Source organism: Scyliorhinus torazame, chromosome 8 (genome assembly GCF_047496885.1).
Source record: "Scyliorhinus torazame isolate Kashiwa2021f chromosome 8, sScyTor2.1, whole genome shotgun sequence".
NCBI lineage: Eukaryota > Metazoa > Chordata > Chondrichthyes > Carcharhiniformes > Scyliorhinidae > Scyliorhinus > Scyliorhinus torazame.
Window position 1 is genome coordinate 26,969,742 of NC_092714.1, and position 21,397 is coordinate 26,991,138.

Sequence of the window (21,397 nt, forward strand, 5' to 3'; positions counted from 1 at the left end):
ATCTGACATCCAAACTATATGATCAACCCAACTAATCTGATGGTGGATGATCATAGCCTTGATGTTTGTGGTGGCGGCGTGTGAGCGGACACTGATATTGGTGCATCTGTCCTCCCACTTGATATGTAAGATCTTCCGCAGGCAGTGTTGATGGTATGACTACAGTGCTTTGAGGTGCCTCCTATATGTTCTTCATGTTTCCGCCCCATATGGTAAGGAAGGGATCATGAACACACGGCAGACCATGAGCTTGGCTTCAGTTTTGATGTTGCGATCTTCAAACACTTGTTTCCTCAGATGGCCAAGGCTGCACCAGCAGATTTCTTGTGATGCTGGATTTTGTTGTCAAAGTTAGCCTTCTGTGAAAGACTCCTTCTGAGGTTCTAAGTGTTCCACACGTTCCAAGCTCTCATTGTGAATCCTAATCAATGGGACTGGAGTGTGTGCATTTGGAGTTTGCTGATGGAGGACTTTGGTTTTCTGAATGTTGAGTGTAAGTCCTATCTTCTCACAAGCCTCAGTAAATACGTCGGCAATTCTCTGGAGATCCACTTCTGACGCATCGTTTACCTGCAGCACCATCAGCATAATGGAGCTCAACTACTGAAGTGGAAATTGTCTTGCTTTTTGATTGGTGCCAAATGAGGCTAAATAGTTTACATCCGCTCGCTAAATAAGCTGCACTCCAACGGGGAGCGTGTCTCTAGTCAGATGGAGCACAGCAGCAAGGAAGATCGAAAAAAGAGCCAGAGAGACCACCTAGCCTCAAAAGGGTCTGTAATGGATCTGTTGTTAATGGTCACCATTCGCATACCATCATGAAGCAGATAGTAGCACAGAGAAATCCCTACCTCAGTGGAATCTTCCAGAGCATCTCACGGTTTACAGAGCTAACGCCCTTTGTCGGTTCAAACCGCATTATGTAGAGAAGTTAATGTTGTTCACAACATTTTTATTGTAGATGGCGGTCCTGTGCCCCGGACGAGATGAGAAGAAAAGATAAAAAATATATATATATCTCCGTCAGTTGGACCACTTTATAATTTATTTTTTCTTTGTTTTTCAAAATGGACAATTGCTTGGCTGACAAGGTGGCTCCAGCTGGTCACACGCTGGCTTCTGGAAGTTTCTGAGCAGTTTGAAAGCAAACAAAGGCCCTGGAATGTAACACTTCTTGCATCATAGAAATATTCCAGTCTAGCCGACACAATAAATTAGCAAATGAGCTGCTTTCCACAGCTATGAACAGCGGTTTGTAACTCCTTGTCTCCAATCTGGTGCTCATGGCCAAGCATCACCTGTACCAAAACACAATAGTTTTCAATCAGGGGGGGCTCGCTTAACACCCTGAAACCAGTATCACAGGACCGAGACTTTAGCTGTCTGAACTCATTTAATTTGACAGTTTCTGGATCTTCCAGTCAGTCGTTCTTTGACCTGCGAAGGAAATGGTAGCTCTGGGCAAGAGGCCTGCGCTGTGCAACACCTTACCCTCAATTTTGTGGCAACAGAAAGACCTCTGGCCCCTTATCAAAACCACAAACTACATGAACATTGGGACTCACGTTTTTAAGACTAACAACTCTATGTGCCTTTGCCCCTGGTGGAAGTGTCGTTCATTCTTGATGGCAAATCCAGCTCCGCAAACTCTGCATCCTTCTTCCGATTTCCCTTTCCAGAAGAAAGCATAACCGCTTCGGAGTTCCTTCAGCTGCCACTCTCCAGCTCTCCCAGTCTCACTCGGAGCGGCAATGTTGATGCCGTATCGCCAGAGTTCTCGGGCGACAAATGCAGTGCGACACTCTAGGCATTCATTCATGGGTTTGTTAATGAGGGTCCTAATGTTCCAGGTCCCAAACTTTACTATTTAAATTCTTTGTGTGTTTCCACCAAAGAAGGTGGTCCTATGGACATGACTATCCAGTAGGGGAGAGCTGAGGCAGACTTCAATGATAATGGTGCCTTTTCTAGCCCCTTCTCCAATAAGGGGTGAACACAGTGGATCCTACATAGGGCTACTCAATCGCAGATACAGCTGCTGAAAGGCACCCTGATTTTGTTCGAGTGCTAGGTGACCATCTTCTAACAGCAGCCTCCATGCCAGACCATGACTAGAAGATTCCAGATATGCAGGGGCAGCACGGTAGCACAAGTGGATAGCACTGTGGCTTCACAGCGCCAGGGTCCCAGGTTCGATTTCCCGCTGGGTCACTGTCTGTGCAGAGTCTGCACATTATCCCCGTGTCTGCGTGGGTTTCTTCCGGGTGCTCCGGTTTACTCCCACAGTCCAAAGACGGGCAGGTTAGGTGGATTGGCCATGATAAATTGCCCTTCGTGACTGGGTTACAGGGATAGGGTGGGAGTGAGGGCATAAGTGGGTCAGTGCAGACTCGATGGGCTGAATGGCCTCCTTCTGAACTGTATGTTCTACGTAATTCTATGTAATGTCAAAAATCCTTCTCCCATCGCTATTTTCTGGTCTCGGAGGTGCTTGGGGGATGTGCAGGGAAAGAACAAAGCCTGTCATCTTTTAGCATGGAGAAACTTTCGCACACCAGCTTCCATACGTGCCTTGAAAGAATGAAACCCTGATCCATTGGCAAGGAAGCCAAGACAACTGGAGGTTCTGTTCTGCTGCAGCCTTTCTCCACCAGAACACCATTGAGATATTCCAGACGACACATCGTCCTTGGCCTGAGGCCTTGTTTGCTAGAGCCCCATGAGCTGAATATTTCTAGAGCTCCTAACGGGCCTTCACGGTATTCAAAGTGGCTCAGGGCATGAGGAGTCCCACCATCATTGACCCTTTATTGACCCTCTCTCACTGCTTGTCCAGTTTCCATGGCGAGATGAGACTTTGGAACGCAGCAGCAGATTGGAAACCCTGATGACTACTGATCTGCCTTTGAAAATGACTGCAAACTACTAATCATGCAATACATGTAAGACAATGCAGACTTTTAGATCTGATCCAGCTTTTAATTTAGCTTAGATTTCAATTCTTCATAAATCACCAAGATTTGTTGCAGATGATTTTATTGTGCATGTGTCCCCCAGTAAAATGATTGAGAGCAGAGCGTTACCTCAGCAGAATTTTCTCTTAATTTTACTCATTCTTCTGTTGCCCAAGGCAAGTGCAATTCCATTTCCAAACATGTTCAATTTAAAGGCACAATCCTTAAAAAGATGAAGAATATTGTTGCCTGAAGCACCAATTTGGAGTTCTGATGTGGATACTTGTTCTGGCTGGTCTGTAACCGCCGGGAGTGAAGGTGTCAATGTTTGAGTGACAATCCAACCCAACTTATGACTTGTGGTCAATCCATCAAGTCAACAAAGTCACAACAACAGCAGCGTGCATTTATGTACCACGTTTAACGTCGTAAAATCACACAGCACAGAAGGAGGCCATTCCGCTCATCGTGTCCGTGCTGGCCCTCTGCACAAGGAATTCACCTAGTGCCATTCTTTTGCCATTTCCCCACAACCCTGCACGTTTTCCTTTTCAGGTAATGATCCAGTTCCCTTTGGACTGGGTTGAGTGAACCTGCCTCTGCCACGCTCTCAAGCAGTGCAGTCCTTGCGACTTACTTTGTGAAAAACATTTTCCTCTGTGGTAGGCTATATTAGGGGTATCGCGGTACCTGGGTGGGATGTACCTTATACTGTAGAATGAGTGGTGGAACCTGCCTGTTGGTTCCGCCCAGCAGGCGGAGCATAAGAGTCTGTGTTTCACCCACAGCAGTCATTCTGTACCAGAGCTGCTGGGGTAACTACTTGTTCATTAAAGCCTTCAATTGGACTACAATCTCGCTTCAGTCGTGATTGATTGTGCATCATCCTCATGTCACAATTTCTTCTTTTGCCAATGGCCTTAAACTTGTGCCTGTTTGTTCGCTATCCTTCCACCAATGGGAACTGTTTCTCCTGAGCTACTCTGTCCAGATTACTCATGGTTTGGAATACCTCAACCAAATCTTCACTTCTCCAAGGGAAAAAGTCTCTCAATGTAACTGAAGTTCCTCATGCCTGGAATCATTCTCGTGAACCTTTTCTGCACCCTTTCTAATGCCTTCACATCGCTCCTAAATTCTGGTGCCCAGAATTGAACACAATACTCTAGTTGAGGCTGAACTAATGTTTAATGTAGGTGTACCGTAACTTCCTTGTTATTGTATCTATATCCCCATTTATAAAGCACAGGATGTCGTATGTTTTATTAGCCACTCTCTCTACTTGTCCTGGCATCTTCAATGAGCTGTGCCCATATATCTCCAGGGTCCCTCTGCTCCTGCACTCTCTTTAGAATTGTACCCTTTATTTTGTATTGTCTCTCGATGTGATCTTCCTACCGAAATGAATAGCTTCACACTCCTCTGCATTGTTTCATCTGTCATTTTTCCACCCATTCCACCAACCTGTCCATGTTCTTTTGAAGTTCAATACTGTCCTCCTCACTGTTGACAGTCTTTCCACATTTTGTGTTGCCCGTAAATATTGAAATTCTTTGAAATTTTGCCTTGCACACAAGGTCTAAGTCACCAATATGCATCAGGAAGAGCAGGGCTCCTAACGTCGAGTCTTGACGGACGTTTTCTATCACTGTTTTCCATCACTTAGTCAATTTTGTGTCCATGTTGCTACCGTCCCTTTTATTCCATGCGCTATAACTTTGCTCACAAGCCTGTTGTGTGGCACTTTATCAAATGCCTTTCAGAAGTCCATGTATACCACATCAACAGCATTACCCTCATCAACCCTTTATGTTACCTCATTAAAAAAAACTCAAGCTGACTGGCCAGTATTTGCTGAGCTTTTCTTTACACCCTTTTTCGAACATTTGCAAATCGTCGGTTCTCTGGCATCGCCCACAAGCCTAAGGAAAACTGACAAATTATTGCCAGTGTCCCTGCAATTTCCACTCACTCCCCTCAATATCTTCCCAATAGGAAAAGAAAAACAGTTTGGACCAGAATTCACATCTACCAGTGTTGGCTGTATTTTATTCTGGTTTGGACCGATCTCATCCAATTTTGGTGCCCTATCAACTTTCAATACAGACAGCCTACCCAACATGTCCTTCATATTCATTTTAAACCCTTCAAGTGTCTGAATTACCTCCTGTTATGGGCCAGGTTTAGAGAACCCCAAAGTGTATCATGGAGTTCACCTGACCCACAACTTTTAATAGATTGTGGTATGGGGAGCACACGGCCCACTCTACAGGTGTGGTACTGCAGAAATGGAAAAGTATTTTTTAAAGCAAAACAATGTTTATTCTATGAACTCAAGTTGACCTTTTTAAAACATACAGTGAACACCTTAGCAACCATTAATTCAAATACAACCCCCAAAGACTACAAGACTAAGTAATCCCTTAAGCTTTCCTTTTAACATCCATAAGACTTAAAAACAAAACCTTTAACAGAAGCACATCAGGTTAAAGTCACGACTGAGAGCAGTTATTAGTTTTAAATCACCAATGGATCGATTTACAGATTTTAGATTACAGAGAGAGATACTAATACCCCTTCTGGCTGTGACTGCAGCTATCCAGCTCTGAAAACGATACTAAAACACGCCCTGCAGCAAACAGACTAAAACAAAAGTAAAAAGCTGACAGACAGCCCAGCCCCATGCACTCTCTGACATCACTGCAGTAGTAAACACCCATTTCTTAAAGGTACTCTCACTACAGATATTTATATACACACCCATTTATAAACACCCATTTCTTAAAGGTACTCTCACATGACACTCCTCTTTCATCTTGACCTCAGCAGCATCTTCTTCCTTGGGCAGCACAGTAGCACAAATGGATAGCACTGCGGCTTCACAGCACCAGGGTCCCAGGTTCGATTCCCGCTTGGGTCACTATCTGTGCGGAGTCTGCACGTTTTTCCCGTGTCTGCGTGGGTTGTCTCCGGGTGCTCCGGTTTCCTCCCACATTCCAAAGATGTGCAGGTTAGGTGGATTGACCATGCTAAATTGCCCTTAGGTTAGATTGGGTTGCAGGGTTACGGGGATAGGGTGGAGGTATGGGGTTATGTAGGGTGCTCTTTCCAAGAGCCGGTGCAGACTCGATGGCCTCCTTCTGCACTGTAAATTCTATGATATGGTGAAGACAGGTGCAAAGTATTCATTTCACACCTCAGCCAAGCCCCCTGTCTCCATGCGTAAATCCCCTTTATGGTCCCTAATCGCCCCACCCCTTCTTTTACCACCCTTTCACTATTTATAGACCTAAAGAAGACGTTTAAAGTCCATTTAATGTTAGCTGCCAGCCTCTTCCTCTACTCTCTAATTGCTTCTCTTATTTGCTTTTTTAATTCCCGTGTGAACTTTCTACATTCAGCCTGGATCTCAAATGTGTTATTAATCTGCGGTCAGTCATAAGCACATTTTTTCAGCTCCACCTTACTCTCTACCTCTTTTGTCATCCGGGGAGCTCTGGATTTGTTTTTCCTACCGTTCCCCTTTATGGGAATATACCTTGACTCTGACTGAAATGTATTTTCTTCATAGGTCACCCATGGTTGAGTGACACTTTTGCCTGATGATCTTAGATTCGAATTTACCTCCGTGAAGTCGGATTTTCCTTTATTCTTCTGTATTTTTCTTTTGTCCTTTTCCATAGTTAGCCTGAACCTTGTGATGCAACAATTACTGTCCCGTGTTCTCCTCCTGGCCCTTGGCCTACCTGATTCCCAGGAACCAGAGCTAACAGTGACGCTTTTCTCATCGGACCAAAAACATACTGCAGTAGAAAATGCATTCCAGGAAATCTTGCCCCTCTCTGCCCGTTATTTTATTAATTTCTCTCTTACACATGACCCCCTGATGCCTTACTATTTTCTATTCAAGTGCTATCAGTCTCTCCCCATATTCTGCACATTTGGCATTTCTCTCTACGCCATGCAACGCATCATAGGCGCATAATCAGACAAAGGTTGAAAGTCAAGCTAAAGCTATTAGAACAGGAGACCTTCGTCAAAGATTGGATTCGTTTATTGTCACATGTACCGAGGTACAGTGAAAAGTATTTTTCTGCGAGCAGCTCAGCAGATCATTAAGCACATGGAAAGAAAAGGGAATAAAAGAAAATACATAATAGGGCAACACAAGGTATACAATGTAACTACATAAGCAACGGCATCGGATAAAGCATCCAGGGGTGTAGTGTTAATGAGGTCAGTCCATAAGAGGGTAATTTAGGAGTCTGGTGACAGTGGGGAAGAAGCTGTTTTTAAGTCTGTTCGTGCGTGTTCTCAGACTTCTGTATCTCTTGCCCGATGGAAGAAGTTGGAAGAGTGAGTAAGCCGGGTGGGAGGGGTCTTTGATTATACTGCCCGCTTTCCCCAGGCAGCGGGAGGTGTAGATGGAATCAATGGATGGGAGGCAGGTTTGTGTGATGGACTGGGCGGTGTTCACGACTCTCTGAAGTTTCTTGCGGTCCTGGGCCAAGCAGTTGCCATACCAGGCTGTGATGCAGCCCGATAGGATGCTTTCTATGGTGCACCTGTAAAAGTTGGTAAGGGTTAATGTGGACATGCCGAATTTCCTTAGTTTCCACCCAAAAGAGGTGGAGTTTAAGTAACATCTTTAAAGAGGAGAGAGATAGAGAGGCAAAAAGATATATGGAGTGAATCCCAGAGATTAGAGTCGAAACAGTTGAAGGCATAACCACCAATTGTAGGTGGGGGGTGGGGTGCTTTGCAAAGGAGGCCGGAATTTGAGGAATGCAGAGTTACTAAAAGGTTTCAGGGTTGGAGGAGAGAGTCCAGGACCAGAGGGCACAATCTCAGAGTAATTTCAGTCCATTTAACCACAGAAATTAGGATAGTGAATCTGTGGAGTTCTTTACCGCAAAGGGCTGTAGAGGTTGGGTCGTTAGTACGTTCAAGACTGGGATAGACAGATTTTTAATCAGTAAGGGAATCAAGAGTTATGTGGATAAGGTGGGAAAGTGAAGTTGAGGATTATCATATCAGTTTATCATATCATAGAATTTACAGTGCAGAAGGAGGCCATTCGGCCCATCGAGTCTGCACTGGCTCTTGGAAAGAGCACCCTACCCAAGGTCAACACCTCCACCCTATCCCCATAATCCAGTAACCCCACCCAACACTAAGGGCAATTTTGGACATTATGGGCAATTTATCATGGCCAATCCACCTAACCTGCACATCTTTGGACTGCGGGAGGAAACCGGAGCACCCGGAGGAAACCCACGCACACACTGGGAGGATGTGCAGACTCCGCACAGCCAGTGACCCAAGCCGGAATCAAACCTGGGACCCTGGAGCTGTGAAGCAATTGTGCTATCCACAATGCTACCGTGCTGCCCACTTTAGTCATTTTTTTTTTTCATTTTAGAGTACCCAATTCATTTTTTCCAATTAAGGGGCAATTTAGCATGGCCAATCCACCTAGCCTGCACATTTTTGGGTTGTGGGGGCGAAAACCAACGCAAACACGGGGAGAATGTGCAAACTCCACACGGACAGTGACCCAGAGCCGGGATCGAACCTGGGACCTCCGTCAGTTTAGTCATGATCTCATTGAATGGTGATGCAGACTCGATGGGCCAAATGGCCTACTTCTGCTTCTACGGTCAAAATAGGGAGTGGCGATGTGTGGACCGGGTGCCAGTGTAGGTCTGCAAGCACAGGGGTGATGGTTCAACAGGATTTGGTGCAAGTTAGGATCCAGGTGGTGGAATATTTTGATGAGCTCAACTTTCTGGAGAGTGGAGGATGGGATTGGGGAAGTGGAGTGGCGACATTGGAATATAGCTGCTGACTAAAACACTTAGTCATCAGACCTCAAGTCCTTTCAATCTGAAATCTTATTGAAACAGCATGTTACTTATTGTTACCAATTATCCGTTAATAAATATTTTGGTGAGTTCCCTGAACGGGACAGATTGCTGAAACATCAAATAAATTGAACTGACTGCTGTGCAAATGCGAGCTGGATGTCATGCCAACTCAGCCCTGCTGTACAGCGTTTGTTCAAGAGGCATTTGATCAGTAAATTGAGACTGCAACCCATTAACACTGAGGTCACTTCTTAAAGGACAAGTGTGCAGAGAAAAGTAAAGAGATGCTATAATCTCATTGATAAGTTTGGGGAGGTGAAGCATAGGGGCACCATCGCCTTGCTGATGAAGTCCGGGAGATAAGACACTAAGAATTTATTCTTTAATAGGCATTGCAGGGGGCGGGGTGAGGGGGGGAGAAAGGAGATATTAGGAATGTAGCAATATGGGAACAGGAGTAAGTCATTCGGCCCATCAGGCCTGCTCCGCTATTCAATTAGACCATGGATGATCTACCATCTCAATATCAGGGCAGCACAGTAGCACAAGTGGATAGCACTGTGGCTTCACAGCGCCAGGGTCTCTGGTTCGATTCCCCGCTGGGTCACTGTCTGTGCGGAGTTTGCACGTTTTCGCTGTGTCTGCGTGGGTTTCCTCCGGGTGCTCCGGTTTCCTCCCACAGTCCAAAGATGTGCAGGTTAGGTGGAATGGCCATGATAAATTGCCCTTAGTGACCAAAAAGGTTAGGAGGTGTTTGGGGTTACAGTGATAGGGTGGAAGTGAGGGCTTAAGTGGGTCTGTGCAGACTCGATGGGCTGAATGGCCTCCTTCTGCACTGTATGTTCTGTGTTCTATCACTTTCCAGGACTTTCCCCACCCCCTTGATGTTAATGGTATCCAGAAATCTATTTCTGTCATGAATATGTTCAGTTATTGAGCTTCCACAGCCCTCTGGGGTCCAGAATTCCAAAGATATATCACCCTCTGAGTGAACAAATTCCTCCTCTCAGTCCAAATGGCTTTTCCCCTTTTCCTGAGACTGTGTCCCGTGGTTTTAGACTCATCATCCGGGGGAAACATCTCCATCCACCCTGTAAGAATTTTGCAAAGTTTCATTGAGGTTACCCTCCCTTATTCTTCAAAATTCGAGGAAGTACAGACCCAGGGCGCAATTCTACGTTTGGGAGACTTTATTTCCCGTTGGAGGTGAATTGCAACTGATTTGCGCTCCCAGATCAGGAAGCAATTCGTTACCCTTCGCCATGCCGAGGATTATGCGGGATTCCCGAGGGAATTCTGCTATTGGGTCGCCATTTTGAGCACGCGGCCCAATAGCGAGATCCCGCGGCTTCCCGTCCCCCTTCTCTCTGCAACGCAAATCGGCCGCCCAACCAGAATTTTCTGGGTCCCCGCCCTTCCCCCAAATATGGGGGTGAACCGACCTGCCCCCCGCCCCGCTCAGAGACCCCTAAATAGGGGGATCCCCGACAGAGACCCCGTAAATAGGGAGAACCCCCCAGAGACCCCCTATATAGGGAGACTCTCCCAGAGACCCCCTATGTAGGGAGACCCCCTACAAAGACCCTCTAAGTAGGGCGACCCCCCCCCCTAGAGACCCCCTATATAGGGAGACCCCCAACAGAGAACACCCTAGAAAAGAGACCCCTGTCAGGAAACCCCCAGAAAAGAGAAACCTGCCATGATGCCCTTAGAAAGACCCTGTGTGGAAGTTAGAGAGCCGTCCAGACAGAGGCAGTAAAACAAATTACTGTTGTAGCACTCACCTGGGCATTCACCTGCTGGCTCTGACAAACGAAGCGGCATGTGTTGATTTCCTGGAAAGTGAAGGCAGTGACCTCAGATCCTTGAGCTGCAAACCATTCATTAATTTCCCTTAGTGGGCTGTGTTTGACAGCTTCCACACATAGACATCTGCAGCCTTGCATCATTCATTTTCCTTCATGGTTGAGTAACTCTGGAGTGCTCTAACCATAATGTTTACAAGCATCAACCACTTCAAAGAGAGTTAAGTGCATTCGGATCACCCCCCTTCATGCTTGAATGAATTTGAAGTATTCAGCTGGAAATTAACAGCACTTAACTCTCTTTGAAGTGGTTGATGTTTGTAAACATTGTGGTTAGAGCACTTGAGAGTTATACAAAAGACAATGCTGCCAGCTCAAAGATTCTTTGATATTCTGGTTGCAATGTACCATTGCTGAGGAGTATGAGAATGTCAACAGAACAAGCATTCCCACCTGACTGGAAATCGGGACTGGAGCATTCAACAGGATTTTACTATCCCTCTGGGGACCAGCTGTAGTCCATAAAATGCAGAGGAAAAGCGGGGTGGTGTGCCCATCATCTTCCCATCCTATGCCAACCTGCCAGTCGTGGGGAAGATGGCAGATGGTGTTCCGGCCCAACAACCAAATGAACCAATTAAGCAGCCAATTAAGAACACCTTCCTGCTGCTTCTGGCATTGTATCAATGGCGGAGACCATGGGACTATAGGCCATTCAGCCCATCGAGTCTGCTCAGCCATTCAATCAGATCATGACTGATCTGATGTGATAATCCTCAACTCTATTTTCCTGCCTTATCCCCTTAACCCTTGGTCCCCTTACTGATTAGGAATCTGGCTCTCTCAGCCTTGAACATAATAATGACCCTACCTCTACAGCCAGCTGCAGAAAGGATTTCCACCATCATCAACTGCTTCATCGACGACCTTCCTTCCATCATAAGGTCAGAAGTGGGGATGTTCACTGATGACTGCACAATGTTCAGCACCATTCGCGGCTCCTAAGACATTGAAGCAGTTCATGTCTAAATGCAGCAAGACCTGGACAATACCCAGGCTTGGGCTGACAAGTGGCAAGTAACATTTGCGCAATATAAGTGGCAGGCAATGGCCATCTCCAACAAGAGAGGATCTAGCCATCGCCCCTTGACATTCAATGGCATTGCCATCGCTGAATCCCCCACAATCAACATTCAGGGGGCTACCATTGATCAGAAACTGAACTAGACTAGCCATCTTAATGCTGTGGCTACCAGGGCAGATCAGAAGTTAGGAACCCAGCAGGTGTGGGCTAACCAGAGCCTTGTATAGTTTTAGCAAGACTTCCCTATTTTTCAATTTAATTCGCTTTGAAATAAAGGCTAAAATTCAATTTTCCTTCCCTGTTACCTGCTGAAATTGCATGCTAGCTTTCTGTGCCATGTGGGGAGCTCACCGACCAATAGCTCACTTAGTGATACATGGCAGCCTTCCAGCACGCTTGGGAGTGAGGGGGATCGATGGCTGCACCTGTGGTAAAAGCATTGTCTGGCCTCACCACCCCTCTCCCCCCCCTTCCTCACCTCTCGCTCGGGGTCTGTCTGACTGACCCCGGTGAACTATGACCCTGCCTACCTGGTCGAGATGGCACGCGTCGAACGTTGGGCCCTGGTAATTCAGGTTCTGCCCCAATTCCCAGCAGCATGGCTGAGGCTGCTGACTCTCTGATAGACCACCAGCTCTTGGGGGAAGAATCCTCTTCCTTAACAGGAATGACCGCATTAGCTGCAGCCCAGGTCCTCCTGACCTCTGAAGCAGGGTCACTCGGAGGCACCCCAACACCACTAAATTCTAGCCATTGTCACCATTCCACCAAAGGTGAGAAGTATAGAAGAATGAGGACATATTTAAGCCATTACTGATGATATCATTGGGATCAACAATTAACTTCAATTGTTATATTTCTGTTAGTTTCAAAGAGCTTAAAGAGTAGAGTTCTTTTTAATTGTAGATTCGAGGAACATTCATTGAACAAAGATAATCAAAGATTTGATAATAGTTACTGAAGGCTTAACCATCTACAATTCACTTCTTCATTACTCTCTATGTAAGGGCTGATTTTCGTGTCAGGCAATGTTGTGTCTCTGCCAAGACCTTGCCAGAAGCATGAATTCATAAAATTGGTCTGTCATGCCTAAGTATTACTTGAGAGCACTCTCACCTCTGAGGCAAAGGATGTGTGTTTGAGCCACACTGTCGGAGCTGAGCATTTGAGCTAAATTGGGGGTAAGTGCAGGACAGTAATGAGGAAATGCAGAACTGTCAGAGGCTCTTTAGGTATCATATTAAACTGGGGCTCTCTTGATGCTGTGACGGGCATCACTGAATCCTTGGCATTCCCTTGACTGAAGAGCAGAGTTGTCCTGTTGGCTAATGTTCCCCCCCCAAAATAACACCACGAAGGGTAGATTAATGGGTTATTCATTTCATTGTTGTTTGTGGCCCATGTTTGGGTACACAACAACAGAAACCATTAAACAGCTAGGGTATGATGAAGACCATTGTGAGGAGGCTTCCGTGGAACATAAACACCAGCATGTTTCAGCTGGGCCAAATGGCCTCTTTCTGTGATGTAAATTCGATGTAAATCTACGCACATGAAGCACAAATGTAAATCTCCCTCCTTTTTAGGTGTGCAGAGTTTGCAAAAAAAAAATCAGTTTGTAATGACCGCCATGAATGTTTTGCAAACAGTTTCAGTTCTCTCTATTATTCCAATGCACAGAGCGGCTGAAAGCAGCACTGAGTTCGCATAAGGTGAAAACCAGCATCGGCAGCAAGGTATCGCTGTCCTGTGCTGTGACTGGTGCGGAGGAGTATGAGGTGCAGTGGTATCAGAACGGCGAGATCATCATCCCTGGCAACAATGTGCGAATCAGCGGAAACAACCTCGAGAGCTTGATGATAGACGGGTTGGCAAAGAGCGATGGAGGGGCCTATCAGTGCTTTGTAAGAAAAGGTCGAATGTCAGCCCAGGACCTGGTGCAGGTTATACTTGAAGGTGAGTGCGATCGAAGCTGGCTGATGATGGCCCTTTGGAAATGGGTTTGGCGATAATCATTCTGCGCGAACCTGTGTCTCCGCAGAATTTGAGATATCCCAATTAGCATTGCCAACTTCACAGGGTCGAACGGTTTGACTGGCATTACCATGAAGGACACTTTATTTTCTCATACTTTTCCTCCTTTTAAAATTAGTTTTAATGACCTGGCTGTTTTGGGTTTTTTGTCAAAGCAGGTGAGTTTTGAATTGGTATTTAACCTCACCTACTGAAAAGGGTTTATGTACCTGTGACTGGAGAAACTCAAATGGGTCGGCAGCATAAAACAAGGTGATAGAGAATCGAGCGCCAATCTCCATGGAATAGAATATGGAGCAGATTATAAAATCGATTGTTGAGTCAATGAGATCTTTCAAACACAAAGGCCGGAATATTGGAAGGACCATCAGTGTTCAACTGGTGTACGATTCCCATAGAAAGATAATGCAAGTCTTCAAGCCAGGAATATTGGAGGACAGGCACAAGGGAATATGGAACAGAACCGCCACGCCTGAGGTGGAATTCGGTGACGGGAAACTCACCCACTGGCTGGAGTACTGGCAAGAGTCCTGATGGGGAAAGTATGCCTAATAAGTGCCAATCAAGTGGCCAGTAGCAGGTTTTCTCTGGGATTGAGGACCCCAGGGGGAGTGAAGGGAGAGAACTGCCAGGCAATTAGATTCCGGCGTCTCTTCATTACAGATGACGTCACTAGGGGAGCAGTGGTAGCAGCGAGGGATCCAGGCCACAGGTGAGTGAAGGTGAGGTGGGGAGTCATGGGGGGGTAGGGGGTCATGGAAGGTAGGGGGAGGGGTCCAGTGGAATCAGAAGAAAGGGCGGGGATTGGTTAAGCTCTGAGTGGGCCCTGCCTCTTCCCGATGCCAGATTCCTCGATGAGGCACTGAATGCCTGGCACCGAGGGTCTCCCTGGGAACTTGCGGGCAAAAATGCCAGGATTTGCTTTTCATGTTTACTGTGAGGCGAATACCTGCCTGTTGCTCAGTTTATATCAATGGCGGCAGGATGAGGCCCTCACTTGAACGCTTAAGGGCCTCAATAGCGGTGGGGCGGGAAGGCTGTCCATGAACTTAATCGGGATGGAGACAGGGAGGCAGCAGATTTCCCACTCGGCACGCTCTCACCCTATTGCCGCCACTCCCAAACTTGCGATAGGCATTAAATGCCACTTCGGGTCGATGACACCCTTCTGCAATACGGCCAATCCTAAGCCAAGACAAATCCAGTAAGAGCCATCTTACTGAGCCATCAAGAGAGTTCTGGAGCAAAACACTGGCGTTTTAAAGCTAAGATTGAAGATTATTCAAGTGCTCTGGGAGGCTCCCTACCCAAAGACCAAGACAGACTGCCCGCACCCTTCTAGCTTGCTGCATCCCACACAACATGACAATCACAAAGAGCGTTGGAGTTGAAGAGGCACAGCAACAATACGAAGCCTCGACAAATGAGGAAGAATTGGATGAAGGGGAGATGGAGGATCACAAGAAAGAAGTACAGCAAAACACATTCATTGCCACTCGAGAAGCAAAGAAGTCGTTTTTAGGGAAAATCTTTCAGTGACCTCCTCAGTCCCTCAGTCAGTAACAGCCCTTCAGCAGTCACAATCCTTGTGACCCCCTTCACCACTCCCTTCATTTCTACTGAAGGACATTGAAATTATTCGGCCAAACTTGACATTAATCACTCTCTGAACATGCAGAATGAGAAGCTGTAACAAGACATAAAATTGTAGAGACTGATGGTGCAGAAAGAGGCCATTTGTCCTATCGGGCCTGTGTTGGCCAGAGGAGAGATATGCAGCCTTGTCTCACTTTCCAGCTCTTGGCCTGTACACTTGTAGGTTACAGCACATCAAGGGCATATTAGTGTAAATCTGATAGAGGTTTCAACCCTCTTTCAGACAGTGTTCCAAACTCCCACTGCCCTCTGGCAAAAATAAATTCTCCTCACCTTCCCCTCTAAATCCTTTCTCTTCTTTAAATCTATACCCATTGGTTATTAACCTCTCTGCCGCTGGGGATGGCCACTGCGAGCACGGCAGCTCCACATCCTTTTAAAAGTCCCTGGATGAGTATGTGGCAGGTCATAACATTCAAGGCTATGGGTTAGGTTTTGGCAAATGGGATTAGGTGAGCAGGTCAGGGGTCATACAAGCGTGGGTGCAGATCTAATAGGCCAAAGGGCCTCTTCTGCACTGTATTATTCTGTGATTCCAGAGAGCGCGGGGCACTCAAAGTTCTCAAAGACCTTTGAGTAAGATTGGGCAGGCTGGGGCCTGGAAGCCAAGCACTGGCACTCTGTGTGGCAGGGAGGGTGTGGCCATGGAGCACTGGCCCTTGCCGTGGAGTCATCCATCTCATGTGGGAAGGTTCCCCAATGGATCATTAAGCTCCAAGCAAGGAACATAAATCATATGAATTACGGCACAGGAGTAGGCCACTCGGCCCTTCGAGCCAGCTCCGCCATTCAAGAAGATCAGCTCTGATCTGATTGTAACCACATCTCCACATTCCCACCTTCCCCTGGCAACCTTACACCCCCTTGTTAATCAAGAATCTATCTACCTCTGCCTTAAAAACACTGAAAGACTCTGCCTCCATCGTCTTTTGAGGAAGAGAGTTCCAAAGACGCACGACCCTCAGAGAAAATAATTCTCCCTCATCTGTCTTAAAGGGCAACCTTCCATTTGTAAAAATGATCCGAATGGGGCAACACACTTTTATTGCAGCTGTTTATGATTTATAAAGGTTTAGTGCAGACACCCAAGGATTCACCCAAGTACTGAATTTGGCTGGACAAAGCACGGTAGCACAAGTGATTAGCACTGTGGCTTCACAACGCAAGGGTCCCAGGTTCGATTCCCTGCTGGGTCACTGTCTGTGCGGAGTCTGCACGTTCTCCCCGTGTCTGCGTGGGTTTCCTCCGGGTGCTCCGGTTTCCTCCCACAGTCCAAAGACGTGCGGGTTAGGTGGATTGGCCATGATAAATTGCCCTTAGTGACCAAAAAAAGGTTAGGAGGGGTTACTGGATTACTGGTTAGGGTCGAAGTGAGGGCTTGAGTGGGTCGGTGCAGACTCGATGGGCCGAATGGCCTCCTTCTGCACTGTATGTTCTATTAAAAAAAAATGCAGAATGCAACACAGTGATTCACCAGTAGGATGTATTCCTGTCTTGTGCTATTTTCCTATAGGAGGCCTTGTGGCACAGTGATAGCACCCCTACCATTGGACCAGAAATTCTGGATTTGAGTCCAATGTCAGGACCTGTTGGCAACAGAAAGAGTGTTCAACGTGGTTCAACGGGCTGATAATTAACTCAGAGATCCTACCACCACTTCTCCCACTATTCCCCAAGGGTGAATAAAACAATATATGGGTGTGACGATACGAAATGAAAAAAAAATGAAAATCGCTTATTGTCACAAGTAAGCTTCAATGAAGTTACTGTGAAAAGCCCCTAGTCGCCACATTCCGGTGCCTGTTCGGGGAGGCTGGTACGGGAATCGAACCGTGCTGCTGGCCTGCCTTGGTCTGCTTTAAAAGCCAGCGATTTAGCCCAGTGTGCTAAACCAGCCCTCCAACAACAGCTATTTTGCTCATGGCAGCCAAAGCAGAAATCAGGGGGGGGGGGGGGGTTCCCCATTTTAGCGTCAGAGTGTTGACGCCGTCGTAAACGCCAGAGCGTTTTACGATGGCATCATCTGGCCGCTAGGAGCAGTGATCCTGCGCCGCACAAGGGACCAGCACGGCACTGGAGCGCTTCACGCAGCTCAGCTGCCAATACGGGCGCCAGCACGGGTGGCGCGGGACCGCGCATGTGCGTGGGTTGCCTTCTCCTCAACGGCCCCCGAGCAACATGGTGGAGCCCTTTGGGGCCTGGCACGGAGGAACATAGGCTCCCCCGGAATTAGCCCGCCCGCCGATCGGATGCCCCCAATCGCGGGCCTGACCACCGTTGAGGCCCCCTCCGGAGTCGGATCCCCCCCCCCCCCCCACCAGGACGGCCGCCACAGCCAGAACGCCGAGGTCCCACCGGGTAGGACCACAAGCGAACGATGCCGGCGGGACTCGGCTGAACTCGGCGGACATTCGGCCCGTCGAGCGCAGAGAATCGCTGGGGGGCCGGGTTTAATCGGCCCCTGACCGGCGCCGCGGCAACCCTGCCGGCGCCATTGTCGCCGATTCTCCAGTCGCCGGAGAATCAGCGGCCTGGTGTCAGAGCAGCGTCACGTGGTTCCCGCCCCCCCCCCGGCGATTCTCCAATCCGGCGTGGAATCGGAGAATCCCACCCCTGAACTGTTCCAATTCGATTAACAAATGTTGCTAGTTCAGTTTATTTTTCCCCTGTTGATGCAATTGGAAATAATTAAATCAGCCAGTTATGACTTCCATCACCTGCAGATCAGTCCCCTCCCTAAAATTATTGGAATTAAAGCAAAGCATAAACAATTGATACAAAAGGTTAAGCCTCTCAGCCAAACCATGAGAGACCCTGGCTTGTGGGCAACCAAAATGGAAGGCGCCGAACACATCGAGACACTTTGGCAGGACTGTGCAGAGGCAAAGTCTAGGCATCGGAGCGAATTTGCAAGCCTCCAAACAACCTACCTAACCCGTTAAGCACCACCTACCCAATGTGTGACAAAGTTTGCAGGTCGCAAATTGGAGAACCAATCAAAATGCAGTGGAAGCAAGCCATCCACGATCCTGAAGAATTACCTAAGAATTATAGACTCCAATAACTTCCCTGTAACAGATGCTGGACTAACATGCCTGTATTCTCCTGGTTTCTCTCACTCACTTTTCTTAAGGAGCCACATTTGCAATTTTTCAATCTAAATGAGATAATCCCTGAATCAAGAGAATCTTGGAAGTCGATGGCTAAAGCATCTGCAATTTTCTTTTACTTTCAAATCTAGGGGAGAAAATCATCAGGTCCTGGCAATGTTAGTCTTTAGTACCTTTATTTTTTATTTATTTTCTTTAACTTCATTGATTTCCATTCCTTGATTCTTTATCAATTTCCCTGGAATGTCAGGTGTATTATCCTCCTCCACTGTGAAAATTGTAAATCCGATTCGTACCCTCAGAGACTGAGTTGTGTCTCTTGATTATAATTTTTCTGGTTATTGAAAACATAGAACATACTGTGCAGAAGGAGGCCATTCGGCCATTCGAGTCTGCACCGACCCACTTAGGCCCTCACTTCTACCCTGTCCCCGTAACCCAATAACCCCTCCTAACCTTTTTGGTCACTAAGGGCAATTTATCATAGCCAATCCACCTAACCTGTACATCTTTGGACTGTGGGAGGAAACCGGAGCACCCGGAGGAAACCCACGCAGACACGGGGAGAACGTGCAGACTCCGCACTGACAGTGACCCCGTGGGGAATCGAACCTGGGACCCTGGCGCTGTGAAGCCACAGTGCTAGCCACTTGAGCTACCGTGCTAGCTACCCCTCAGAATATTAAACTTTAATAAGGTATGTCCTAATCCTTCTGTTCCCCATATAAAGAAGGCCCTACCACCTTTGAGGCCCCCTCCGGAGTCGGATCCCCCTTCCCCCGCCACCACCAGGACGACTCCCCTCTCCCAAGAGCCCACTGGGAGGCCACGATATTCACCCAGAAGTCTCCCAACATAGTGATGGACTCCACCAATGCAGGCAAAATGCCTACAGGTGGAGGAAACAGTGCTCAATTGGAAATGGCACAATTAACCCTTCAATGGGCAGCTGAGCTGCCAGGGTTCCCGTCGCTGGCAATGTGACATGGCGGATGGCGGCAGGACAACTTTGGGTAACCCTTCCGATGCCTTCCCCCTCTCCCCATGCCATTTTGCCAGCTCTCCCAGCCCCACATCTAACAAGTTTAAGAATACTAAGGGTATTCGCCTCATCTGGTTGCCGTGGCGAAAGTCTCATGTGGCCTATTGATAATCTATAATGATGTAAAGGAAGGGGTTTATCACAGAGTGACAGTGGGAAAGATTTCAAAGACACACAGGTCTCACATGAAAATAATGTCTTCTTTCATCTCTGCGAAAGCCGATCACAGAAATAAAAAGGGCGGCAGGGCACAGTGAGAACGCTCGCTGACTTATCTATTGTGCGTCAGTTTTCATTCAATATACAAAGCCTCCAGCTCCCTGTCTTCTGAGAACTGGCAGCATTAATGTGAGAAGAAAAATAACAGTGAGGTGAAGTATCAATGTTTTATACTAACTAACAGACAGATATACATGGTGCTGAGCCCCTCAATACCTCCCAAAGTCATCTTGCACTCTGATATATTGCAGGCAGAGTGACAGCATTATCTTAATAATTTATTGTATTTGTTTTAAGCGCCTGGTACTCATATTGAAACGGACTTTCTGCTCAAAGTTATTGTGGCTGACTTATAATTAGAGTCATGAGCTAGATTTCATGGCGCAAAGCGGCGTGGGGGAGAGTGCATTGTTGCATGGGCTCTTAGATAATTCGCAATGGTTGATTTTGATAATTTTCTCAGTAACCCACGTTATTGTTTAACATGTTTATCAATAAACATCTAACTAGTCACAAACTTGATGTTCTCTAGTGCATTTATTCAGACCGGCCAAGCTCCGGAACGTAACACCAGGCAGAGAGGTGAAGGGTGTGGGAGGCTGGGTTTTAGAGGACAGGTGTGAGGAATATGGGGCGGGGGGGGGGGGGGATGATCTCTGGTGTTTCCCCCAATGCATACAGGGCACCCCCATCAAAGTATGTACCCCTCTTCCTGCCTGCCTTGTAAGCAGTAGACTGAAAAAAAAAAGACCTGCCCCCACTCACCTTCTCACACCAACCAGCGTACTATCCAGTTCAATCGGTTTGGTAGCAAGCTCAAGTGAGTTTTAATTTTTTATTTCAAAATGGCGGGCAGTCGGAGATTTTGGCACACGCCCACTTATTGTGTTTTTGGGACAGCTGGTGGGCTTACCATCTCACACATGGGGAGGCGCTGGCATTGTGGTATTGTCACTGGACCAGTAATCCAGAGATCCAGGGTACTGCTCTGGGACCCAGATTCAAATCCCACCACAGCAGATGTTGAAATTTGAATCAATAAAAATCTGGAATTAAAAAGTCTAATGACGGCCATGCAACGATTGTCATAAAAGCCAATCTCATTCACTAATGTCCTTTAGAGAACAAAATCTGCCGTCCTTACCGTATATGTGACTCCAGACCCACAGCAAAGTGGTTGACTCTGAAATGGTCTGGCAAGCCACTCATTTCAAGGGCAATTAGGGATGGGCAACAAATGCTGGCCCAGCAATTCCCACATCCCCTGAACGAATAAAACATTTGTTACATCCCACCCCCAACTGGCATGCTATTTACTGGGGTGAGCAGGGGGGACAGAAGAGTTGGTCCATTATAGTCAAGCAAGATAAAGCACTGCATTAGAAAAGGCCGCTCTTAAAAGGTAAACTTTGGTGAACAGTTAGAAGACTTGAGAAAGGAGTAGACCTTTGGGCTGTTCCAATATTTAATTTGATGATGGCTGGTCCATGGCTTAACTCCATTTATCCACTTTTGCTCCATATCTTTCGATCTGCTTACCCCCCAAAAAATCTTATAACCTCGGCCTTGAAATTGTTTGTTGACCCAGCCTTTGGTGTGAAAATCTGCTTCTAGATTTTACTTGAA

At 47.0% G+C, this 21,397-nt stretch overlaps 1 protein-coding gene across 2 annotated transcripts in view; it reads left to right on the forward strand.

The window, feature by feature from the left end:
- The window catches only part of LOC140427700 (cell adhesion molecule DSCAM), an 854,163-nt gene that overhangs the window by 483,287 nt on the left and 349,479 nt on the right, over positions 1–21,397 (forward strand). For both annotated transcript variants that reach the window (XM_072513215.1, XM_072513216.1), the window contains exon 6: positions 13,391–13,666. In XM_072513215.1, coding sequence (XP_072369316.1) covers positions 13,391–13,666 — 276 coding nt within the window. The remainder of the gene's footprint in view (positions 1–13,390; positions 13,667–21,397) is intronic.